Raw genomic sequence first — 27,921 nt, 5'->3', positions numbered from 1 at the left:
TTCACTTCTATTTCTGTCTATCTGTTTCTGCCTTTTAACCAGGAGGTGATCAATAGATGCTTTGGAAAAATTAAATTGGAAACATTGAGTACATTCCAATGCGAACGGGCTTCTAGAATGAGCCTTCACTTTGCCCATCCAGTGGGAATCCCTCACTGCCCATCACAAGGATCACGTGCTCCTGGCTGGCTGGTCTCCATCAGCCTGGCCTTCACTCCACTCCCCTCTTTCACAAGACAACGCTGTGTCTATTGCTGGCTGGAAGACCTTCACTCTCTTCCCTCTCCTGTCAAGGCAACATTTCTCTTTCAAGCTTTTATTGGGTTCTTTTTTTCCAACCCTGATGTCTGCTCTGGAACTCACTGTCTGAATAACAGAAGCAACATTGACTAAGAGCCTACTCCGTGTCAGGCACTTGTATTACATGCTATTTCCAATCCTCCCTTAAACTCTACATTTGATGGACAGGGAAATGAAGACTTACACAGATGACTTCAGTGCATCCCACCACGTAACACATTCTTTGAAGGAAGAGAGAACTTTTCTCTCTATTCATCTTCTAAATAGGACCCTAGATCTGCCTCTTCCTTTTCTATGTGGACCCAGCACATGGAGGATACTGAATGGAAAGTTCCAGATTGTGGGACTGACAGAATTGCATGTGAAAAGATGGATGACCCAAGCAGAAACTAACTGCTAACATGATTGCATTTTGTTGACACAGGGTTAAAAAGTGAGTAGTTTTATGAAAATAAATCTATTATTTTGTCTGAGTATAAAATGATACATACTCATGTAGAGAATTCATGCAAAACAAAAATACATAAAAGAAATAACCTTCAATTCCACCCCTCAGAAGTAACCACTGTTAAAATTCTTTTGTCATCCTTCCTAGTCCTATTCACTCACCTAATTAACCAAAGTTCCTCCTGGTTTTTATAGAGTTTAAATTTTAGTAGGGGATGCAAACCAAAAAAGCAGGACAAACTAGATCCATGTTTTGTAGCAATAATATGTAATAAAGATCTTTTTATATCAATGAGTCATCTATATTACCTTTTAAATTGCTGTATACTATTCCACATTATGCATGTCTCATATTTCTTTTAACCGAGCAATGACTGATGGTCTCCAATATTTTCTTGGACTATTAAGTAGGGCAACAACTGTCAACCTTCCTTACAATTCTATTTTAAGCATCTAAAATAATTGACCTTTAATTTATTAGTTTTTTATTTATTAACATTTTAAGCATCTTTGTACACAGCACAGTCACTGCTTAATAAATGTTTAAGTGAATGACTGTGGTGATGAACACGCTTGGATTCATGAGATTCATTTATCTCCTTAGGCTATGTTAATACTTCCCTTCACTGACATTTTTAATCACCCAGATCTCGGAGCCTTGTTCACTATTTACCTTCTGCTTAGAACACTCTTCTCTAAGGCCCACCCCACACAGCTCTGTTGATTCCTGTTAATCCTTTGTGGCAGTTTCAACGTCCCCTCATCTTTCTGAGCACTCCTCCTTACTCTGAGCTTACATGATTTTAAGGTCCTTGAGAATAAGAATAGCTTCATCTTGTTTACTATCACTCTTAAAAAGTTTCACAAAATTCATGTTTCTTAACTCATATATAAAGTTTTAAATTTTCTCTTGGATTTTGGGAAGCCCTTATCAATTTCCTTAAGGCCTTCATCAGTTATGGGGTGACTTGGCTCACGACCATTTCAATAGGTACATGGTTGTAAGTACAGTGAATTATTCGTTTTTGCCGTTTAGAATTTAAGTAATGTCCCTTATATGTTAAAGAAAGTAAAGATTATAATTACTATTTTAAAAAGAGAAAATATTATTTCACCTCACCTCTACACCTTCTTACTACACACATGCTAAAAACTACCTTTCAGCACTTAATTTTCTAAGCTACTTATTTTTGCTTAGTACAAACATCTTATCTGCAAGTCCAGTAGGACTACATGAACACGTGTTTAAAACAGTGCCCACCAACGAAAAGGGGTGCCATCTTGAGATTTAACTTATAACTTTTGGACATAACATCAAAACCCAAAGATGATTCCTAGTCCATTATTTCCGAAGAGGCAAACAAAAATCACAAAATAATGTCGATCAAAAACCAGCGTCTTCTCTGCTGGCCTCGGCCCTCTACCTGCTTTACAAAGGCGTAGCACGCAATTAGCCGCAAGAAGAATCCAGGCTTTGGAAAGCGTTTCCTTAGAAATGCTGTTCGCATACTGGACTGGCTGAGCCCAGATAGAGGCTCCATTGTAACTGCCCGAAACGGGAGAAAACTCCAGGGACTGCCACAGAAACACATTTTGGGGAAGCTGAAGTTACAGGCTTTCTCTTGCACTAGTCAATTTGAGGAAAAAAAAAAAATTCTTTCTCGACTGAGCAAACTTCCTATGAAGGTAACCGAGGAAAATCTGGCTTTAGAAAGTAGTGACTCTCTCCTAGGTTGAAGATTAGTGAGCACCTGTCAAAATCAAGAATCTAAACAAAAAGGCTGTCATATGTGACTCCAACAGGTTAGCTTCTCAGGATTTTTAAATAAACTGACAGCCACCCAGCCGATTATGTGAAAACTGAAGCGACACTTCTATTCAGCAAGATGGGAAGGCATCCGGTATACTGAGGCCCACCTTGTGCCGGGGACTGGGCGGGGGCCCCCAATAACCTTATCTCCTGACTGCACCACACCCCGGGGCCATCTCTGAAACCCGCCAGGGTTGGTATGTCAAGGTCACACATGAGTCGTAAGCGAGGCTCGAACTCAGGTCGCTGCATATCTCAGGCATTCACTCTTTCCTCAGACCATGTGGTCTCCCAGCTACTTCATTCACAGAACAAAGCCAATATTTTATAATAACCATACATGGGATATCACCTTTAAAAACTGTGACTCACTCTGTTGCACACCTGAAACTTACATAATAATGTACATCAATTAAGCCTCAATAAAAAACATCGTAAGAGACTAGGGTACAACCAGGAAGATACATTCATGGGCATGTGAATTATCAGCGTGCTAGAATGACCACTTTGCTTTTCATACGTTATTTCATTTTCTGAATCAGGGATCTTCAATATACTTTGAGATTTGGTGTTTCCAAACAAAAATCTCACACAGGGACCCCTGCTACAAGAGAGCTTTTCTTGTTCATTCAATATGTTCTTCCTGGGAAACCGTAACCAATTTCATGGGTGATGACTTCAAACTCCCGCTGCTGAGCTTCAGACCTGCTGCACTGCTGGAGTCCGCCTGCTGCTCAAAAAACTTCAAGCTCAACAGCAGAAAACCAAATTCAGCATCTTCCTTCCAAAGCCAGCTAAGTGTCCCGGGTTTTCTAGCTCTACCTTACTGCCCAAGCCAGAAACTAAGATTCTAACGTCTCAGTTCGCTGCATTGGATATCATCCCCCTTCCTCTCCAGATGACTTTCTTAAGAGCTTTCCCATCTGCCCCCATACTGTTCCCACAACCATACAAAACCCTGGTGACGTCTCACCTGCTGACACCTGTGACTTCCTGCTACAATTCATCTCCATAGCAACGCCAAATATCCTTTAATGGTTACCCTTGGCATTCAATATGACATTCAACCTCCTTAGCAGAGGGTGCAAAGCCTTTCACGATCAGGCTCTTGACTCCCTTTCTGTCCTCTTACCTCACAACTGCTCTGCAGGGGCTCTGTGCTTTCTGTCTACTCAAACTCTGTTCCTAAATGCCATGCTCTCTCATGCCAAGGTGACATCTGGGGGGAGCATTTCTCCTGCCCTCGCAGCCCTGCCACCTCTCCCCCCAGGCTGGGTTAGCCATCCTGCCTTTGGACCATACCAATGTCCTCAGGTGTCTCCATCACTGTGGAAATACACTGCAATATAGCTGTTCTTTTGCTTTTCTGTCTCCACCTCCCATCTTGGCTCTTTGAGGGTGGTGATCATGTTTCATCTCTTCTCCTCAGTGCCAAGCAGAGTGTCCAGAACGGAGTGAGTAGGAGTGCATTTATAGCACTGTAGTTTTTTCTCTGTTATGTAGATAGAGGCAGCTAAAATAATATTTTTGTCTACTCAACAATGACATGTGCACGTGTCTGTCATCTATCTGACAGCCTATCTACCTATCCACCTATCTCCAAACATTCCCAAAACAGATTTTAGGCTGCTTGAGCAACCACTGTTTGTAAGTCGCAGTGAGAAACAAAGCTAACGGATAATACACCAGAGGAAACGTGTTCCATTACTGGGTCTGCTGTATTACAGCAGCGCGTGACGGCACCGAGATGCTGCTACTTCCTTTATAGAAACAGCCAGGTCACGGGACCCAGCTGGAGAGGTTTGTGCAGTGATATTTGGAAGAGGAAACCCCTGTTCCCACCTTAGCTTTACTATCACCTAACCAAGTGGCTTTGGGCAAAAATCACTTCAACTGGAGGTAAGACTGACTTCACAGTGTTGACAAAGAATCGAAGTCAGTGCTTTGGACTGACGTGAGAAGAGCTTGCCTAAAGCCTGCTGCCCACCCCCCCAACGTCACCTCCCACACGGCAAGTCTCTGTCCCCTGCTGCAGACACCGCCAGCGAGCTCCACAAGCCATCCTTCCACACGCAAGGCTGGACGAGGACGAGGGAAGGAAAACAGACCAGCACAACCGAAGGCACACGTGTCCTTTCCACACGAAGCCAGCATCCTCGTTTTCTACGAAAGGACAGCACGGCACGGGGTGATGGAAGCAGGTACAGCAGCTATTTAACTGCTGAAAGCAAACCTCCCCTTGTGGAGCCGGGGGTGGGAGGAAGATGTGAACAAGGAAAGGAGAGGAGCGCTCTGTGATGTGTCTGCAACTACTCGCATTTGCCAACTGAACACTGGCAGAGCTTTTGCTGGTGTCGTTTTTCTGGTATGATTTCTGTTGGAATTCTACACAGAAATTTTGGCAGCAAACCACTCGTTGTCTCGCCCTTCATTCCCTAAGTCACCCCCCTCCCTCCCCAACAGGCCTACTGTCCAGTGTGTTGCATCAAAGATACTCCATAAACCACAACAGCAGATCAGACTCTCTTACTGCTTCTGTGTGCCGGGGCTCGTTCTATGCACCGAACAGGTAGTCATGGATGGAATCCTCACACTGACACTAGGAGGTGGGTACCCTCATCATCCAATTTTACAGCTAAGAAACTGAGGCACAGAGGGGTCCTTTAAGAATAAACGAATTTGTGAATTCAACCTCTGGTACCCCTAGAACTGTAAGAGAACACATCACATAAATAGAGAGCTTTCAGTCCAGTTGGAACAGCTGAGTCATGATTATTCAACAATTTTCTAATTATAAGAATTATTAACTATAGAAAATAAAAATATAAAGAAAATTTAGTTTAGTTCATGATAGTGTTATCCCGCCCTCAGAGATAAATCCCTTTCTTATTATAGAAATTATGTTTCATAACATTTTTAATGTGGAAAATCTTTTACCTTCTTTTGGATGGATATACTTTTTATTTTTTCCAAACTTAAAACTGGACCTACACTGTGTATCATTTTATATCATACCTCTTGAATTGTGTTTTGGCACTAAGGATTTTGAAAATACCACTTGAAAAAGGATAACATCAAAATTTAACATCTTGGGCAATTTCAATTATTTTCAGGACTGAATTTAGTCATTTACTTTTATAAAGTGAGTGTTTGCAAATTATTAAAATAGTAGTACTCACTGTAGACTATAACTTTAAAACATTTGGTAAAAATTAAAGAGACATAGGAGAGCCTTCTGTGGACCAAATGTGGTGTTAACTGCTTAGGCTTCAAGTGGACAAGTCATGGTCCCTGCCCTCAAGGGGCTCCCTCGTGGGGGACGGAAAGTAGGCAGAAAGTTGTAACACAGTACGGTAGGTATTTCTGCCGGGAGGAAGCCTCCTCTTCCGCTACCGAACCCAGTCACCTGCCTGCATCTGTACGCGGAGCTTCTGCCTGCCTTCCTACTGACGCCCAACCCTGGAACCTGGCTTCTGGATCCCACCCTCTCTTGCCTGGCAAGGACTTCTCTGTTTCGGTTGCTCCCTCTCCACATACCACCCATCTCTCCACCTCTGGTCCCTGTGCAAACTCTCAGTCAGTCTTACCTGTTTTCATTTCGTCAACCCACATCTGATCTATTAGCAGATTCTGTCCGTGCTTCTACCAAATTATACTGTAAATTCTGCGACTTCTCACCATGTTTGGAACTGCCGCAGCCTCAGCCCAAAGCAACCATCTCCTAATTGGTCTCATGGGTTTCACTTTTGCCTCATTCCTCATATGATTCCTCATATGATTCCTACTGTGTGTATGTGTGTGTATATATATATATATATATATGTAATACCCTATATAATATAGGGTATTACAAGGTATTGAATATAGTTCCCTGTGCTATACAGTAGGACCTTGTTTACCTATTTTATATTACAGTAGTGAGACTGCATAGTTTTAAACTTGAAGTTACATAATGGTAGCTTTTAAAAATATATTTCCCTCCAATTTTTTAATATGCCATAATTTACAAAAAATTAATAAACTTTACTTTTTAAAGATATATTAGGTTTACAGCAAAATTGGCCAGAAAATATAGAGATTTCCTACATACCCGCTGTTTCCATACATATATAACCCCTTCTACTATCAATGTCTCACACCAGAGTGGTGCACTTGGTACAATCAGTGAAACGATACTGACACATTGTAGTTTATGTTAGGGTTCACTCTCAGTGTACTACGTTCTATGGGTTTGGACAAATGTACAGTGACATGCATCCACCACTGTAGTATCATACACAATAGTTTCACTGTCCTAAAAATCCTCTGTGTTCCACCTAATTCATCTGTCTCTATCCCTAAGCCCTGGCAGCCAGCAGATCCGCAGTTTTGCCTTTTCCAGAATGTCCAGTGGTTGGACTCACACAATATGTAGCCTTTCAGATTATGGACCATAAACTTTAACATTAAAGCTACACTGTATCACATTAAAAACACTGTTCAGCCTATTTTGAAACTTGACATGGACCAAGACTATTTTCCCTACGTTTAATAAGCAGTCCTAAAACAATTTTCAGTGAGGATGTATCATGAATCTATTAATCTATTTTAGGACGTTTGAAATATTTCTCCACGTTAGAGGTAAAAGACATCATGCAGGAGATAACAGCATGGGGTGCGTGGCCTAGAAAGCACTGGCCCTGAGCTTGAACCTGCCGCTCAGTAGCGGTGTGGCCCTCTAAGCATCTCTTGGCTATTCCGTAAAGTGTAGAGAACAGCGCTCCCGTCACAGAAATGCCAGAGCACTAAGTGGAATAATGCGTGGAAAGCACTGAGGACAAGTTCAATAAATGTTTATTACTATTGTATCAGTTCTCTGCTTACAACTCCTTTCTTGGAATAGAAGCTAAAAGTGAAATTGCTGAGTAATAGGATCAAAATACTAGGGTCCTGAATACGTGTCATCAAGCTACTTTTCTGAAAACTTGTACTAATTTATACCCTCCTCAGGAATGCACACAAGTGTCGTCTTACTACACAGTAGCCCGTATCACTGATTTTAAGTCTCCGCCAATTTGATGGGCAACAGGCTGAACACTTACTCTCTGACATTTCTGGGTACTAGAGGCGAAGACGCAACACGATTATTTCCTTGGCCTTTGACTCATCAAACCCCGGTCTACTGAGACCAGAGCCTTTGGTCTCAGACATTTTCTGCATAGAAAATATGAAAACGAGGAGCTACAAAAAGTATGTGCTTTTAAAAATCAGAGCTGGGACAGGAGTCTCCATATCAAAGGCCCAAGAAAGGGCTGCATATTCACGTGGTAAAGCCTGACACCAAAGAATCCTCTGGTCTGTCCCGACTAACCGAGGCACTAGGATTGTGAAGGACAGAGTTGAAGGCAGCTTTTCACTTGATACTTCCCAGCCCTGACCCTGCGGCCTGAGAGCAGACTCCTGGAGGCCACCATGTTGGTAACACCGGTTAGGATGGTAACCACGACGCCAGTGAGATGACATTAACACCAGACGGAAAGAGAAAATTCAATATAAGTGTGCGCCTTATTTTTCAATAGACTTATATCCATCTTGATGAAATATTTTCCTTTAAACATCCATCAGGAGATCCAGCGGCAAGTTACATTGAAACATTATCATATTCAGAAGGCCTTTCCTCTGCTTGCAGATTACCTTTCAATAAAAATCCAACAGAAAGAGCTCTTTCCCCATTAAGTTAGAAAGAGGAAGACTTTACTAAAGAACCTGAAAAAAGCCTCCAATGTTGTACTGTGATTCATAAAAAAATAACTTCCATATAAGCACCATTGGATTGCATACGGAGATCTTTTGATAAAATGATATGCAGGGAATAGCCAGACGTGGAAACAAGAAAGGCAGGAGTGCACCCAGGACCTCTAGTCTAAACCCTCCTCTGGGGGTGTGGGTGGGGGTGAGGGTGAGGGTGTGGAATATTACTTCCTTTGATAATTGTGTCTTCCTGTCACACATCTCCCTTCACAAGTCAAACAGTCACACATTTTTAACGGTTCAAAAAACCAAGCTTTCTCCTTTTTATTTATTTTTTCCGGAAGTGCCAACAGAATTACTTCAAACTGTGATTGCTTTTGTTAAAAACTATCACCACGCGAGATGACAAATAGGACTTTTAAAACTAAAAATGGTTCACTTCTTTATGTCTTAGAGCACAAGTAGGATATTTCTAAATTGCGAAAATCATATCCAAAATTTCCTAAATAATATCGTTAAAACCATTTTAAGCTTTAAGACTTTGAAGTTTAGTACTCTGATAACACAAGGGCTGTCCCTGGAAGCTCCTCATAGTGTATTTCATTATTCAGAATCTCTTTTAAGCCACAGCTGTGAACTAACCAAATTATACAGAGGGGCTGGCAAAAAGTTAAGATTTAAAAAAAAAAATGAGGCCAAATGTCAACAATTAGAGTTCAGAAATCACACTTCATGCTAACCAATAGGTTGTTAATCTCCTTGAAATTACATGTACTATAGACCTTAAAATGCTAAAAACATGTAATTAAAATATATTAAAATATTTATGTCCCTTACCACAGCACATTGCTAATTGGAGTGTGAAATCAGGCATTACCACATCATTTTTGCCTGATGAGATAATTTTGGTTTTCTAAAGAATACTACGCTCATACATTTATTTTCACCAGGAAACAACTTTACTTTTTATCGTGAAAGAAACTAACATTTGCTATGGCCAATCTGAGACTTGTTGAGTTACAAAAATATGAAATGAAAGATTTAAATAAGTCTACGAACCAATTTATTTTTAAAATATTGTGCAAAATATAGAGCAAGTAAACCATTTCCAAAGACAGAGGCTAAGTGAACCTTTCATTTGTCCTTTTGCTGACACCTTAATATTATTCTCAAATAAAATAGCTTAAAAATCAACTTTTGTATGGTTACAAGCTTAAATAATTTTCCGTGATTGATTTTTACATTTGGCTGAATTAGACCTTCATTCTCTTTTCTACTTTAGTTATAAGAAAGAGTCCTCATGCCAAGAATAGAATCTGATATCACAATATCTATGCAGATATCCCTAGTTGTTGTTTTAAATTTGGGCTTATGAAAAAACTGCATTCTCTACATATCTACACTAGAACTTTAATTATTTACTCTTATTTCAGATCTTCTCCCTTTATAGTCCAGTGTTGAATAAGTCAGTAAACAAATAAAAATCTGGCTGTATCCCATCAAAACGGAGGCAGGCAGTTTTTCTCTCTACATTATACCAAGTTACTACTTTGCCCAAGTTCTCACTTTCCACCACACAGTCCTGGCACTGTACAGAGAAGCTCTGGCACTTTAAGAAGGCAGAGTTTAAAAACAGTAGAAAATTACTACTAATTTTTTCTTGATGGGTGCTATTAACACTTATTAACATCAATAAGAGTAACCAGGTTGTACCCAAGACAAAATATCCGCCCAGTCTGTGTCACTGGAAACAAATGGAAACACGGGAAAGGAATTTTAACGTACCAGTGAAATACGAAATTTTTTGGTGCTGTTCTCTTATGAAATGAATCACAACCATAAATCAGAAACAGCTTTTCAAAGTAAGTATGATTATTAAGCTTTTCTAAAGGCAATTCTGAATTTGTCACTTATATGGACTAATTCTACCTTTAAAAATAGTAATGCCTTACATATAATCTCCTTAAAGAAAACAAGCACTTGAAAATGCAGAACATTTTTGTATTTTACCCTAAGTGTAAAAATAAAATTTCACTAAGGAATGGGGAAAAAATGAAGCACATTTAAATAATTTTATTGCACTGGAAGTTGCCAATTCGTCTGCGAGTAGTTTCACTGCAGACGAAAAGAAATCAAAATACAGGACAGATGGAGAACAAACTGCGTTTCAGTTCCGCGACACGCTGGCTTTTTTCAAATGATTTTAGCTCATCTATTAAGTAAGGTGCATTTTGCTTGATTTTGAAAAGGGAAACATCAGGAAATATTTAAAGGCCAATTGCTGCCAATTAACTTTGATCAGTAAAAGTTCTAATTGAATCTTTCAGATTCTTCTCCTGTCTGAAATAACATACATTTATAAAATCTAGCAAAACAACAACGTGATGATTAATGCCTGTTGGCAGCCCTTCCACCAGCTTGCTTAAGAGCAGGGTTTAAATAAACAGCTATCTCTATTGAGAAGAGAGTGGAATGTAGAAGTTATAAGTCAAGTTTTCTCATTATGGAGATATTAAAAAAAAAAAACTTCCTTCTAATCAAGATCAGCATGTTTGTCATTACCTGTAACACATTTAACCAGCCATCTTACAAAAGTTTCCGCTCGAATGATAATGGACAAACAAGACCATCAGCAGTTTGACATAAGGCAACCGAAAAAGCAGACGCCTGACTGAAACACAACCAGTTGGGCCAACCAGACAGAAAAGCATCTGACCCAGTATCATAAGAGTCTAACATGGACAGCATAGCAAGGGTCACAAATTCTGGATTTCTACTGTCTTCTGAACACACTGCCTTCATTCCAAAGGTCAGGACTTGCTTGTGTTTTACCCTGGTGGATTCTAAGGGTAATCCATCTCAACAGTGATCATGTAACTGAGAAATCTGTAGCTTCTGATAATCAACACGGTTTAACATTTAAGATTCTTGACATCAACTTTTAATCCTTATCAATGGTCATGTGGACCAGAACTTTAAAATGAAACAGCCATAGTAAAGCAAAACAGAAATTCCATGAAGGCAAAAATACATGACCATATAATCTCATTATTTCAGTTATATATACTCAAAAAATTATACCCCATTGTCATTTTAAGACCAATCACCTATTTCCAAACATGCAAAAAGAGTATATGAAATAATTAGAACTTACCTCTAAGTCATTAAAAAATAGATGTGTGTCCGCCAAGTTGAAGATCATTTCCTCCATTCGTAGTCCAAGGGAAACTGAAGTCGGTGGATCCTGAAAGGAGAATTTTGCAGGTCAGGAACATGCGTACTTCAGGTTACAGGAAGGAGGGTGTCACGCTAAGAAGGAGTTTGCATCAGGAAAGGCCAAAAGGGCTTGGGCTCCGGCTGCTTTTCGACTGTGTGGTGTACTCTGGATGCAAACTTCAGTGACTTATTTAAAGAGTGCCCCTAATATTGTTGGTACTTTGCATAAAGAAGGAAAAACTCGCTGCTTAAAAAAAATTACAAAAATATAAAACCTAGGGTTACTTAAACAAAAAAGTAGAGAAAACTCATCTTCACGTCTGTTTCGGGAGCAAGAAATTCAGTGAATCGGGAAGACATTGTTTATGTTATGCCGCAATCCATCAAGCAATCTAAAAGCATTGCTACAAACATCAGAAAACAGACACAGAGCTGATTCATTTCAGAAGGGTGGTAAATACCAGTTTTACTCCAGATGATAACTATCATTACTGTTTATTTGCTCAGACTACCTGCCAATTTTGAACATACTCAAAATAGGAAATGCTGGCCACTCTGACCAGCTAGCTTGCTGTCCAGCTCGGGAAGGTGATCTTGACATCCTTGTGACACTATCCAGCCATCAAACAGCCAGTACAACACAGAGGGAGGGAGCAGCGTTCTGAGATGCACAGTGGTGTCTACCCAACGCTGTCTGTCCCACACATCATACCCTGATGATACCTGCTGGCCCCGAGACAGGGGATGTGGAGATACTGGCAAGGTGCTACTGTGTCATGGTGTTACTGTATTCATTATGAATTGAACGCAGGAAGCAACACTGTTCATGGTGAACATCCTGCATAATTAGTGAAGAAGAAGAATTCTGGAGAGGATGTATTCAGGAATGTAATGTGAGTTTTTGAAGTTTTTATTGGCATTCTAATAGCAACATCAACTTCCACTTGTCTGGCATTTTAGATTTTTCCAAAGAACAATAATTTCTGATATTTTATTATCACAGCAAAACTTTGGACCCTACATGTATGTGTATCACCATTTACTTAGAGAAATTATGCCTTCACATAGGTCACCCTTCTGGCTGGAGTGCACTCTGTGTATCACCAGTCTTTGAGTCTTACAGTGGAGAACATAAAACCCAGAGAAAATAAAAGAGTCTTGCTTTCTGACACTGTCCAACATAAACCTTGTACATTTTTTTTTCTATTGTCTTCATTCCAAAGGTCAGGACTTGCTTGTGTCTTACTCCCCACCCTCCACGTATCTAAAGTCCATCATGACCTTGAGTAATGACCTCAAGTCCCATCTTCTCATGGGCCGTGGGAAGTAGCAACAAGTGGTAGAAGGAGAGCCCTAAGCCCAGAGGCCAGGCCCTACCCTTGCTCTCCCACTTTGGTGTCTTTATTTTATTGAGCCTCAGTTTACTCATCTAATAAATCAGATAGCTAGATGGCAACTACGCTGCTCTCCTATAAGGGAAAAAAAAAACCTCCATGTCCTAATTGGATACAATCACATATGTTTATACACCTTTGAGAAAGCAGGGTTCTGGGATGGTGGATGGGGGTGGGGACTCGTGGGGTGCCAGCCACAGGCCAATCAGCTGTGGCCAGGGAGGCGGAGTCAACACCATCACTGCATCACCCATCCCACTCACTCCGCCCACCCCACTAGCACCACCACCCCCTCAGCATCTAGCAGGAGTCCCTGAGAAGGACCAGAGGAGGGTTGGGGATGATATGGCAGGATAACAATGTGGCCTCAATTCCCCTCTCACGGAAGCCTTCTCTGCCAGCCAAATGGCAGTAGAAAGGAGGCGGAATACACAGTATTGCCAAAAATCTGGGGTTAGACTGGTAAAGGGGCAAAAGCAAATACCCCAGGGTTTGTAAGTGTACAGGCAGGAAATAAAAACACAGGGTTAACTGAATGTCCAAGAACTGTGTGGGGAGGGACAAATGAAAACACGTCCCTCAAATTTCCTGTGCCTTGTTAAATCGTCCCTGCTTAATACCACCTAAAATCTATGAAATTCTGTAGGTTGTAGAAGAATTAAAAACAGTTTAGAAGTAAGTAAAGAAAAACTCCCATTGACTCTTTGTTTCATAGGAAACTGCTCACTCACAAGAATTCTAAGTATCAGTAAGCCTGCTGGAAAAAAAAAATGCTCAAATACAGCCTAGAGGAGAATTAACCAGGAGGGGAAGTTCAAACAGCTGTTTCTAAAACAAAACACCTGACTCAGGTGTGCACTTCATCTAGTTGAGGCCAATAAAAATACACTGACTTGTCTCCTAACCATGTCAATGAATCTTTTTATGTGGCAAGGCAGTGAGATTCACCACGTTTATTTAGTTGGCAATTCTGTAATTTATGTGCCATGATATCGTTACTTTTGAAAAAGGATTATTTCCCCCTGATATGGTTGCTTACTTATGCCACCCTCAAAAGAATTACTCCATTGTTTTTTAATGTGTACCACACTCTAACTCTTCTTCATAAATTACAGTCATGACTTGTGAGTCGGAATAGTAATAAATTTTAAAAGCATGTTCAGTTTTGTGGTCAAATATAACACAGATGTTGGCCTTATTTACCTTCTAATGTTTTTCTCTTTTGCTAATAGCTGTCATTCCTTAATAGTTTTCATACCTGCCACTCCACGACATTGTCAGGAAACACTGACTGAATCAAAAGAACAGTGTGATAGTTAACTGGGATGAGAGACTCTTAGAATTGGAAGAGGGATTCTAGTCAAGCGCCATGTTGGTCAAACATCTTTAAACCACAATCCACGGTAAAAAATATATTTTACACCATGATCTAGCAACATTCCTCTCTCTCTTTCACACACACACAGACACAGACACAAACACACACACAGAACTGAAATAGCTGAAACCTGAGTTTGGCAAAACAAGGCTTTGCACACTGTGTGGAGTGTATGCTGTCATTTTCCATTTCATCACCCACTAATGTGTGTCTATAGTTTGAAAAGGAGGTTCTAGAGAAGGCTGACTTTTGATTTCAGAGACAGGAAAACTGACTTGTAGCAATGCTGTGATTTGCTGGTGGTTAACAGCGGTCAGCATGCAAAGCTATCTCACCCTACGTGTTTTACTAAAAGGAGACTTAGCCAGGATAGTAGGCAGACAACTGTGGTCACAGATACAAGTCAGATGTTGCAGAAGCTAAAACTGAAGAGCTAGTAAACTAGCCACAGCTTGATGGCTTCTTTTGGCATATTTAGACGGAGAAAGAAAAGACATATTTTTTAGACCCAAAGTGAGACATTAAAATCACCATGTCTATGGCTTAATCTTACTCTTCTTGTGTTTTGCAGTAACAAATTCCAGAGCTGCAGCTGTGAAATGGTGGCTTTCAGAACACCATTTTTTTGCTATTATCACTTTTGAAAAATTATTCAGAACTTTGCCTCCACTTCAAAGAAACATTTCATTTTAAGTAAACCTTGTTGCCAAATGTTTCCATTCTTTTCTGAACTTGACTCCTCTGCGGTGTCTGCCACTGCTGTCTAATTTCTTCTTAACATTTCTCCTTCCCTGATGTCTATAACACCATCAATCTTTTCTGGGCATCTTCCTAGAATCTGATCATCCATCACCTATCCCTTAAGTGATGTTGGTCGCTAGGACTGTTTTCATCCATTCCTATTCATACTGCCTCACAGACCACAACACACTCATGTCTTCATCCGCCACCCTACTCCCCTCTATTAAATCTTAGACCTCATTTGTAGGTCCATATATAATCACTACTGGTCAGTTGTACTTGATACCATGCAGAGCACCTGAAACTCAATGGGCAGCAATTTGGATTCATCATATTTCCCTGGAAACCTACTGTTTTCCTACGTCAGGAGAATGGTACCCTACTGGCCCCAAGTCTTGGCATTCTTCTAAAAAGCCTCTCTTTACTTCCATATCAACTCAATCACAATCTCCTGCCACTTGGATCTCCAATTCCATGCCTTCCTTACACTCACCATCATTTTCTTCCCCGCCCCATATTTTTTTTTGTAAGTATGTGCAGTAGCATAACTCACTGGATCAGTCTCCCTCTGACATGAATACATAGAAGTCTCTGCAACTCACACGCCCACGTCCTGCATCCCTGCACAGGGCTTCTCCCACTGACCTCCATCAGTCCAGAGTCTCCTCCCTGACTCCTCTCAGCCAGGCGTGGCAGCTGCTACGTGTCACACCTGTCTATGCTATTGCAGAGCCACACTCCTGTATCTTGATCTCTCCATCCTTGAGACGGAGCACAATGCCTGGCGCAAGGGCTTTCCCAAAGTTTGGCGGAGGAGTAAATGAATGAAAGTAATAAACAATGGGTGCTTCAAATAATTCTAATGAAGAAAAACTATTAAATTTGATCTTTAGTTAGTTGTCAGTGTTCAGTTGTCAGTAAAAAAAAAAAAAAAAAAAAAAACCAGACAATCAGCTTAAGGCAAAAATGGACATTTGATTCCTAAAGTCATTCTATCTCCATAAAATAGTATTAAACTTGTTCATTTGTAATTTGTACCTGATTAAAGAGCAGCCCATTTTTAGAATAGCTGCTTACAAAGCCTTATCTATTTGATGCAGTGGCTAAGACTCGCATAAGATCAGCATACAATTATCTATTTTTTAAACTCGTCAGTGGTATGCATTACCACATCTTGCAAAATATATTCTTATGTGCTCTGCAGTTTAGTTCCCAGGTGAAAATTGAATAGTTCAGTGAAGAGTCTCAAATAGAGAGAATACAGTCATATAATTCTATTTTTGTCCTTGTTTAATACAAAAATTTACTAGAGTGTATATTTACTATATAGTGTAAATTTTCTATAGTTCTTATGCCAAAGAAATTCTGTTAGCTGTTTCTTTTACTAAAACAAGACAGACAGCATCCAACACCTCACAGACAGGCATGAAATTTAACCCGGATCTTAAATTATTTTGATGCGATATTAAAGTGCAAAATTCTGCTTAAAGTCATGAAAATAAGGCGCAGGAACTCACTGCAATGCTGGACTACCCAGGGCTGTTTCACGTAAGTCAAAGATGGTTATGTTTATTGAAGAGAAAGCAACATTATATAGAAAAATTAACTATAAATGAAATCTGCTGAATGTGGACCCAGGCCTAAAACAATTGTTTTGCTTTCAACCACTATCCAGGGATCTTTAATTACCCCATTGCCTCAAGATCTTTTACTCCTGTTTCTAGAACACAGAACCGCCCACAGGGATTAAAGTTATCATCATCCTATATTCAAATTATCAGCATCATCCCTGGCCAGCAGTCATTCTTTTACTGTTTCTTGATTTTTTTTTCAGCCTGAGCACTGCACACTAAATCTTCTTGTGATGAAAATGCTTTAAAAAGAAGAAAGAAATTCGAGACAAAATTACTGCATAGAAATGTTGAAATGCCATTAAATTCATCCTCTAGGGAGACTCATGTCAGTCTTGAATTCACATGTTGAAATTCTATAATCAGATGTGAAGTAATGAAAGAAAAGGGTGCCTATAAATGCATGAGGGTATTGAACATTGGAAAACTAGGATATGGTCTGTTGTTGCCCTGTTTTGTTTTACAGATGAGCTAGGGCATTTGATAAACTTTAAGGGCCATTGCAAATGCGCTTTTCAGTAAGCACAATTCATAGCGATTCAGAAATTTGATCTCACCAAGACTCAACCACCAGAGGAAGACATTGTTGTCACTGCAGGGCTGTGCCACAGATTCCACACTTCCATCTAAGAATTCTCTTAGGATGACAAATAATGAAACTCCTTGTGATCTGAGCTTACAAGGATGCCATCCAGCGCAACTCTTGACTGAACTAGATCTAACACTAATCCTAACACAAGGCATTAGCAGGGGTTCTCTTTTGCTACATGTCACAGAAATGGAAGGAGTTTATTCTAAGATAATTGTGCTCCTAGCCTGCAGGCATGCACGGTAGAAGGACACCGGAAGTGCACAAGTTCATGGTGGTCATTCTGCAGGCTTTGCAGTCAGAGTCTAGATTGGAATTCTAACTTTGTTATTTACTAGATGGGTGATGGGCAGGTTCAGTTACTTAACTCCTGGGCTTCATTAGTAAAATAGGAATAAAACAGGTTTATTTGAGAGATTAAATTGGTCATATATTTAAAATTCCGAACATAGCTCAGTGCCTGGCAAGTATTAAGCTGCTCTGCTACCGCTGCCGGTGGTGGTGGTGGTGTTTCCACTATCACTAAACTACAACAATAGCTGCGGGGCACCATGTCCCCACTACAAAAAGATGCACTGACATTCTGCATTCAAACTGGATGCGAAGTTCATGATTTTTAAAGACAGGGGCAACCCTAAATTCCTCATGCCAATATTTTTCAGGTGACTGTGTTTTTAAGAGCCCAGTCATCAGCAAAGTTGATTTGTGTGTGATGTTAAACAGGGAACATGCAGTGTGACCACTCCCAGGAGGAGTGCCATCGGTTCTCCCAAAAGATGCCAACCAAGCTTCTTATCACTAAGAGAGATGATCCAGCTCTAGGAAGCCAGCAGTAGTGTTGCCCTATACTCTGAAGATCTCGGAACTGAGGGGGAGGTGGTGGCATTTAGATAGGACCCAGGTACTGCATCAATTCAGTAGAAAACTCGAAGTATTCTAAAAAAAAATTAATTGCTTGCATCGCCAATCAGTGTGACCTCCTTGGGTTGGACATAGATGCCTGTTAGTTTATTCCCTTTAATCATTAAAGGGTCAGATCTTGTGACAGGTACTTAAGCACAGCCCAAATCCATTGTTTAACAGTTAATTTACGAATAACTTAGGAGAACAGGTCTTGGCAAAATCTTGACACCACCCAGGTTTATCAACAAAGGGCTAGTAGTGATTAATGGCAATAAACAGTAATGAGATACATTCCAAATCTAGTACTTTCAATATAAAGATCCCGAAAAATTTCAGTGCTCCCAAAATGATGCTACACTTTAGCATTTGATGAGTATCATAATTTGGCGAGGTCTTGTTTGTGGTGGGGTCAAAGGATAAATCTGTGGGAGTACTTTAAGGATATCAACTTCAGCTACTGTAACAAGAAAGGAAAGTGAGGTCTTCTAGGATTAGTTCTTTCACTAATAGCAACCCTGACTGAGTCGTGTGACTGTTACCAGGGAAAGGTATTCAGTTCCTCAGCTCCCTGATGTGAGCACAGCATTCTGTCCCTCATGTAAATAATTGATGACTTCCAAGTCAAGGTTACTTTGTATATACATTGTACACAAAGCTCTGTTAACTATTATTCTTGCAATGAGGTTTACAAGGAAATTACCTACAGAGAAAATGCCTAAGGCCAGACCCCAGCCTCAAGGTGTAGGTTGGAGTTACCTTTAAAGTTAGCCGCCAAGCAGCAGGCTCACCTATCAATTAACCACATTAGTTCACTAACTCAAAACTCTGGCTGATAAAAACTGACAGTCACTATGCTGCTCAGAAGATAATAAAGTAATGTGGCACCTGCCTGAGCCACTGAAGGTCTACTAGTGGTGACCCGGAAGCCTTAATCAAGGATCTGAACTAGTACTGAATATATTCAAGGAGAGGAGATAGTTAAGAAAATCTCCAAATTCAGAAAGTGCTTTAGTTTCGTCTCAAAACTTTGTCCCACCGAAAGTAGCTATGGGATAGTTATTTGCAGCACGAACTGTCAATCCTTTTATTTCTCATGTAGATACACATATACTTGGTTCTGTAGTTCTTGGGGGGTTTAAAAAAATCCTTAAACTCTCGAGTTTTCTCCTTCTTAATCAACTAACTTTGAGTCAAGAAGAAAGAATTTACAGGATAAGTAAGAATATCCTATGGATTGGTAAAGGAGACTGTCCAGCCAGAAAGCCGAAGTTTCAAAAGGAGAGCAACTGGACAGCAGGCATCTCATACTGGAAGGATATATCCCACCTATGAAGTCTTGACTGAAATGAACAAATAAACCATCAAACCTGAATCTAATTAAGCTTCTCCATCTAGCTACTACTAATTCATAAGAAATACAGGAGGCAAAAGAGTATGTGACAAAGGAACAGAGTGAAAATTGAACAGAAAGGAAACCCAGACTCCCAGGAACTCTGCAGGATGAATAATCTGATTATTTCAACAGAAATACTCAAAGTTAAGAAAAATAGACTGAGTGAGAACACACAGATTAAAAGACATAAGATACATATAAACATATAAAAATAAAACTGCAAAAAAAAAACTTATAGAACCACTGGAGAAAAATACTTTACAAAATGGGAACAGAATACAGAAAGAAACTATCTCAATACATTAAAGGCCATATATGAAAAGCCCACAGGCAACATCAGACTCAGTGATTAAAGTCTGAATGCTTTTCCTCAGGAACAGGACAAGGATGCTTGCGGTTACCATGTCCATCAGACCTAGTCCTGGAATTCCCAGCCAGAGCAATTAGGTAAGAAAGAAAAAGAAATAAAAGGCACTGAAACAGGAGAGGAAGAAGTAAAATTATCTTTGTTCACAGATGACATGATCTTATATGTAGAAAACGCCAAGGAGTTTCTAAAAACTGTTAGAACTAACAAATGAATTCAGCACAGTTATAGGACACAAAATCAGCACACCAAAATCAGTTGTATCTCTGTACACTAACAATGAACAGTCCAGAAAGGAATTTAAGAACATTTCATTTAAAATAGCATCAGAAAGAATAAAATGCTTAGAAATAAATGTAATTAAGTAGGCAAAAGACTTGCATACTGAAAACTACAAGATGTTGCTGAAAGAAATCAAAGAAAACACAAATACATGAAAAGATGTTCCATGTTCACAGATGCAGATTTAAGATTAAGTTGACAAGACTACCCAAAGTGACTTATAGATTTAATGCAATCCCTATCATATTCTCAATGGCAGTTTTTACAAAAATAGAAAAGTCCATTCTAAAATTCATACAGTGAAAATGAATATATGTATGTATATGCATGACTGGGATATTGTGCTGTACACCAGAGATTGACACATTGTAACTGACTGTACTTCAATAAAAAAAAAATTCATATGGAATCTCAGGGAACCCCAGATAGCCAAAACAATCTTAAAAAAGAAAAAAATTGGGTCTCACACTTCCTGATTTCAAGTCTTATTACAAAGCCACAGTAGTCAAAACAGTGTGGTATGGAGACATACATAAAGACAGGCATAAAGACAGACATATGGACCAATAGAATAAACAGAGAACTGAGAAAGAAACTCCTACATATTCGGTCAAACGACTTTCAACAAGGGTGCTAAGATTATTTAATGAGGAAAAGACAGTCTTTTCAACAAATGAAACTGGGAAAACTAGATACTCACATGCAAAGAATACAGCTGGATCTATACCTTAGACTATATACAAAAATAAATTCAAGATGGATCAAAGACTTAAACCTAAGAGCAACACTATAAAACTCTTAGAAGAAAAGCCTCATGACACTGAATCTGGCAGGACTTACTGGCTATGACACCAAACCCATAGGAACCAAAAGAAAACAGAGATAAATTAGACTACATCTAAAAACTTCTGTGCACCAAAGGATCCAATTACAATGAAAAGATAACCTATGGAATAGTAGAAAATATTTGAACTCATACCTGATAGGAGGTTAGTATCCAGGATATACAAAGAACACCTACAACTCAACAATGAAAAAGCAAACAACCCGATTAAAAAATGGGCAAAGAAATTGAACAGAGACTCTCTAAAGAAGATACACAAAAGGGTTAGAAAACACATGAAAAGATGCTCAACATCACGAATCGTTAGAGAAATGGAAATGAAAATCACAAGGAGATACCACGTCACACCCAATAGGATGGCTACTTAGGATTATTATGTGATCCAGCAATTCTACTTCTGGTGCCCAAAATAACTGAAGGCAGGGTCGCAAAGAGAAATCTGTACACCCACGTTTATAGTAGCCTTATTGACTGAGTGACCAAGTTGAAGTTCACACTGCTCAGGTTATTTTGTTGGCCATTTACATTGAGAAATATCATTGTTACATCTGTATTGCAAATTGATATTTGATCTTAACTGTCTTTTAAGTAAGCACTACAAAGACTGTTCTGAAGGGAGGTATGCACTCATCCCTAATTTTCATTTCATGGCTTCAATGGCAATTTAATCTGTTTTTAATGGCAAACACGATCCCTGCCCCCAACAAGCACCTACCACCCCCCTGAACGGAGACTGGTTCAGAAGTGCTTTTCTCAACCCATTTTCATTTACTTTCTCAAAATTCTATTTTTGGCTTGGAGGATCCTTGTTCCTTTCAGTCTCGGAATAGATAGTTTGAAGAAAACCTGTTTCTCTCTCCTCGGGTTTTTAGAATAGGATCCAGAATGCTTTCTGAGTAGAAAAATAAAATACTTTGTCCCTTCTCTAGAAACCTTAGAGCTAACCATTCATCAAATCATAATAGTATCTCTTCCTTGTATGTATTTTAAAAGATACATCACAAAACTTTTAGTTTTGGTTTAATGATGCTTCAATGCCAAATATTACATTAGATCTCGTGTAGTTTGAAAAGAGTAACTACAAGTCACTTAAATTTCACAACAAAAACAGCTAAAAATAGCAGCAGATGTTAGTAAGACAGCAGTTTCTCCGCGTTGCTGTGTTACCGCAAAGCATTAAAAGAAAAAACCGGTTCCTGTTGTTCATGTGGCTCTGGTTCCTATTTCAACACCCTTACACATTTTGCTCTTTTATTCCTTTTCTTTTACCATCTCATTTTTCTGAGGTGAAAAGCAAAACAACAACAACCCCCCGCAAAACAGTAAAATAAACCAAGCAAATGTACAAAGCAATATAAATTTTCCAATTTAAATTCTTCATGTTGAGACATTTAAAAAATATTTTTAATACCTAAGTCATTGCTTTAATTTTAGGCAGCCATGGCACTGTGAGTTAGTAACTGGGTTTTACTAGTGATATTGGGGGTTTATTTTACTGAAAGCCCCCCAAATTAATTTTGCTTTTTATTTTTTATCTACTACTATTTCCAACTTACAAGTACACTTTATTTTTTATTTATTTATTTATTTATTTTGTTTATTCTTGCTTTTATTTCTTCTAGGCGAAAATTTTTGAAATGTATGTCAGATAATGTTTTGCCTATGTTTTCCTCTAGGAGGTTTATTGTATCTTGTCTTATGTTTAAGTCTTTAATCCATTTTGAGTTGATTTTTGTATATGGTGTAAGGGTGTGTTCTAGCTTCATTGTTTTACATGCTGCTGTCCAGTTTTCCCAACACCATTTGCTGAAGAGACTGTCTTTATTCCATTGACAAGTACACTTTCAATATATGATAAACGTCATTTGCGTCTCTCCTATTTGAATATCCCCCGTTGCATCTATGAAAGCAAACCTACACAGACTTCGGGCAATTGCTACTCTACTTTGAATCAAAAAGTAGAATATATCAAATTTGAAAAAAATGCTATTTGAAGAATTTATCTTAGGCTAGAAAGACTTGCTAGAAGACGGCCCAACTATTTCAGAAAGCCTGACTAGTTTCCTGGGATATGGTACTTAAACATTTTAAATTTGTGGAATAAAAGGTAAGGTTCCTAAAAATTCTGTCTACACTGATCTTACGTGGGTCGCTAAGCCTCCACTGGCAAGCAATTACTGGGGAACGAAGGTGCCCAGGGAGGTGTGATGTTAAGGATGTAAGCAGGTTTATGAGAATTTGTTGGTCACTTTGAAAGTCTTATAAACTATGCTCAAAGCAAAACAAATCTTTGGCTAGGATCAGTCCAAGGAAAGGAAAAACACCCGTTTTGGACCCGTTAAGCAATTCCTTATTTAGAATTCTGATATTACAGCCACAAACAGGGCCTGAATGCCATTTAAAATAAATTCTCCCTATTAAGATCTTTTGTTTGGGAGGAAAACAAAAAGCAGAAAAACAGGAATGGGCGCTCTGCGTCCAGGAGTGGCCCCATGCTGATTGCTCAGAAGGGAAGGATTAAAGATAAGATGAGAAAATTAGCTCCATTATTGGAGAGAAGAAAATAAATATGCTAAAATGTTATTTCTTTAAAAAATATTACTGAAAGTCTTATGTAAATGACACGTACAACCTCCGAGACCCAAAGGTTCCATTGTTTTCTCCCCACCTGTCTAAAGTTATCAATACCATCAATGGACTCAACTTTTTGCAATTTTATAAGGCCCTATCACAGAATAGCCGGTGTGAAATGCCACGTTTTAGGAGTTGGGCGTAGGTCTGATGCCAATGAAGAAATAATCTGGATTACTAGAATGTATACACATGAAAAATAAATCACGGTTGAATTACTGGCTGAATGATTTAAAAAAGAAAATATCCCAACTTGTGGTGGGGCTAATCAGGTCCTTTTTACTGATTAGATATGTGACACTCGACTGCTCTAATTTTCTCCTTACTTAAGAGACTCTCTTTCAACATCATGAAAATAATACCCAAGTAGAGCATAGGAGAAAGAACTTCACCATTCCAAAGATTAACTGTGATTGTGGAGAAACCCCAATGAGTCCCAAACATGGGACAGCTGCCAAGGAGTGGTACAAAGAGGGAGGAAAGAAAATAAAGCCAGGGTAGATCTGGCCAAGTTGGCCTGAAGATGTAGGGGCCCACGCAGTGCCAGCAGAAAGCTTACACAGCGAAATCCAGTCAAAAGACCTATCCGGATTTCACGTGCAACCTCTCTCCTATCTCCTTCCTAGTATTACAGCCATTCTCTTAAGCCTTTGTTATTTCCCACCAGGAGAACCATAATAATCTCTGCTATCAGATCAATCTTCCAAACTGCACACATCCATCATGTCACTCCAATGTTTCAATATTGTTCATGGCATCCCCATGCCCATGGTGCAAAGTCCTGGCACCCAAGGCTCCTGGCGTCCCTCTTTTGAGGGCAATCAGAAGACTAGATTATATTCCTGATGAGTGCTTCCATGGGCCAATCGTTTAATTTTTCTGAGACATAGCTTCCTCGTTGGAAAAAATAAAAAGAGAAGGAACTAATTAGAGATAAGAAACTAATTGGAGATGGCTGTCTAAAGTATGAAAGCTGAACAAAAGTGCAATATTTTTATTACCATTACCACACTCTCTGCCACCCGTCTTCTGCAAGTCTGAGTCTGCTCCTCCAAACATACTTGACAGGTATCCAGCCATTCTGCCTCTCATTTCCCTAAATGGTTATGCTCCGCTTCTGCCTCTCCCTGTCTGCTACCTGGAACAACACTTGCCCACTCTTGCCCACCCCTCCTCTGAACCCCCAAAGGAAGTAGTGATCGCTCTTATTTAGGAAATGCTTATGAGTATTTTCCTAGATGCTGTGTATTGTTTTCCCAACAGCCCCGTGTCTGCTCCCATTTACAGATGGGACTATTAAGACAGAACAAGTAAGACTTGCAGATATAAGATGCTTTTCCTGCCTCAGTGTGAGGGAAGTCCCAAGCTGGTGGTGGCAGGCCAGTGTGGTGGCTGGAAAGCTGTGGTGATTCATATGTGTTCACTGCCTTCCCTTTCACATATATGAATGTGAAAAATGGGGCTTTATTCAATAAGGTAGCAGGAACATGCATTTTGGTTATATGTCACTGCCAGTCAGGAGGGAGGGGCTGGCAGTTAAAGGGGAAGAGAACTATTATCAGGATAAGGGCAAAGAAAAGGGGTGAAGGAGACTCTTTCAGCTCGAAATCCCTTTGATAGTCAAGAGCAGTGTGTTTTTGGTTTGTTCTGGGAGTTTAGATTCTATGTCATTTCATGGCATTGAAAAGTTCTACTGGGGACCCTAAATTATTTCATCATTTTGATCTCACTTGGCATTGATCCATAAAGAAGAGGATAAAATCAGGGAACCATCCTCCAGGATTAACTGGCCATTCATCACTCTTCAGTACACCTGTCCCATAGCCTGAGGGTCTGGCTCTGCTGGGATGGCCAGAGCCACCGCAAGGATTTGAAAGTGGCCTTTGTGTTTTACTCAATTGTCAAATATTTCTTAGCTGAAACCTGTAGCTGCTGCTGCCACCCATCCACCAAAACGCATTCTCTGTTTCTTCCTGGCCTCACAGCGAGGCCACATCTCCTGGTCTCCTCTGCACTGGGCCAAGGGGGCAGAGGTGTGCACCCTTCTAAGCCTGGCCCATCAAGCCTGCCCTTCATGCTCCCCTCTGCTTCTTCTCGCCGTGGGTTAGCAATCTGACAGTGGTCACAGAAGAAGCCTCAGGAGCTTCTGTACATGGTGAGATGTACAGCCATTATCTGCACTACCAAACCCTGCCCAAACCAAGCCACTGGGAAAACCCACCCGAGACCCTTCAATAGGGAAGAGGTGCATTTCTACTGTGTTTAAGCTATGCGATTTGGGGCCTATTTGTTACAGCCGCTTCATCTACCCTGACAAATGCATGTGCTGGCTTGTGCTTTATTGGATGTCTGCACTGAGTTTCCAGTCTAGTTGACTACAGTGTGGCTGTCACTGAATTGTCCTGGTGTCCTAAAGGCAGGAGTAAATTGAATCAACACAAAGCTCAGAGCACGATCTAGAGCAGGGGCAGGCAAACTTTTCCTTTAAAGGGACAGACAAAAAATATTTTAGACTTTGCAGGCCACATACAGTTTCTGAGACAAATTCTTTTTTTTTTTTTGTCTGTGGCTGTTCATGCACTACCAGGGCAGAGCTGAGTAGTTATGATAGGCATATAGCCCACAGAATCTGACCTCTTTATTACCTGCCTCTTTACCAAAAAAGTTTGCCAACTCCTGGTCTAGAGGTCCCAAAAGAGAGATCATTCTGCATAAGTAACCAGATCCTCTAGAGCCTGAGGAGGATGCTAGCTGTCCAGCCACTCCGGTGCCATGCTATGAATTCACCATCTACATCAGCCACCATGGAAGATGGTTGCCCCTCAACAGATTTTGGAGTTTAGTGTTGCATCCTTAAATGGGGTGAGAACAGCAATCCGTACTGGCTAGCTGGGGTGTTCTGATGAAATGGCTTAGATAAACTACTGTTGAACTTTTCTTTCATCAGTGTGCTGAATGATCACAGTACTACACTCACGAGGGAGGCTGAGTTCATCTAAACTCACTGTGACAAATGGGACCCTCCTAGAAGCCTGGTGTGTTAACAGGCAAATGCTTATTTAGACAGCAGATACAAGATTAATCAGCGACATATACTGTTTTTATTATTGGATTATTGCTATTAATAAAACACGGTGCTGAGCCCTTCAAACTCATGACCGCAACTTGAATCCTTTTTTTCCCCTCCAGCTTTATTGAGATGTTGTTGACATAGCTTAATTCTTAAAGCAATTCTGCAAGTAGCCAGATTTATAGAAGAGGAAACTGAGGCTCAGCATGGAGAAACAATTGGGCCAAGGTCAATGAACTGAAAATTAGAGCTTGGGTCTGAGTCTAGCTCTATGTGAATTCAAATCTGATGTCCTTCCTATACACCAGAAGGCATATGACAGACACATTGGTACTTCATAAATGTAAAGACACTACCACGTATTACTCATTGGCCACTATGCCAGGCTCAAGAGTTTTTGTTTGTTTGTTTTGTTTTTTCACAGTCAAGGTTCAGCTACACTAAAATTAGAACAATACGTATTCTCTGCCGGACTAGGTGCTAAGTGTTTCTCACATTTGGTCTCTAACCTCATCTAAGCCTCAGTTTCCTCATCTGTAAATGGGCTTGGCAATAGATTCAGAACACTGAAGCTGAGTTAAATGGGCCCTGGGCACATAGGAAATTCTTAATAAGCAGGACCTATAGTTAAAAATGCAAAGCTTTATGCTGTCTTAAGTGTTCACATTTAGGTTTTCTTGGAAAATGAGGGGCGAGCGCTCAATGCTTTTAAGGACCATTCTAGCCCAAATCCGTATGATTTGTTAAGCAACAATAGAAAGAAAGTCTTGAAACAATCATGATACTGGGTACCTTGTGAAGTCTTCCCCCAAGGAGCAAAGCATGCTTGGGGCATCAGCACAATACTCGTTGGAAATATAACTTTGGGGTCTGTGCTTTGACGTTAACAACTAGATTATGACATTGCCTATTTCAAGGAGAAAATTCAATGGAAAAAAAAAAGTCAAGACTAGTTTTCTTCAGTAAAATTGGAGAATCTGGATTTAGTTGGAAAGCAACTTTACAAAATGTATGAAAAACAACCAGGACAGATATTATTAACAACAACCTAATATACAGTAACACCCAGGGGCTTCATTTTCCTGCTAATATGCTGTTTCTCTTTCCTAAAACTTGACCTGTACCCAGCATCCTTTTTTTTGTTCCTATCACCTTTGTTATAAAACAATACTTCCTTATAACACCCAGCATGCCT

The 27,921-nt window shown here is 39.8% G+C and overlaps 1 protein-coding gene across 12 annotated transcripts in view; it reads right to left on the bottom strand.

Annotated features, from left to right (window-relative positions):
- Window positions 1-27,921, bottom strand: part of EYA1 (EYA transcriptional coactivator and phosphatase 1) — a 288,250-nt gene that overhangs the window by 31,510 nt on the left and 228,819 nt on the right. For all 12 annotated transcript variants that reach the window (XM_072951809.1, XM_072951808.1, XM_072951810.1 and 9 more), the window contains one exon: window positions 11,442-11,531. In XM_072951809.1, the coding sequence (XP_072807910.1) occupies window positions 11,442-11,531 (90 nt within the window). The remainder of the gene's footprint in view (window positions 1-11,441; window positions 11,532-27,921) is intronic.

The sequence above is a fragment of the Vicugna pacos genome, chromosome 29 (assembly GCF_048564905.1).
Source record: "Vicugna pacos chromosome 29, VicPac4, whole genome shotgun sequence".
Classification (NCBI taxonomy): domain Eukaryota; kingdom Metazoa; phylum Chordata; class Mammalia; order Artiodactyla; family Camelidae; genus Vicugna; species Vicugna pacos.
Note: the sequence above shows the minus strand (reverse complement) of the source record. Positions and strands in the feature narration are given on the sequence as shown.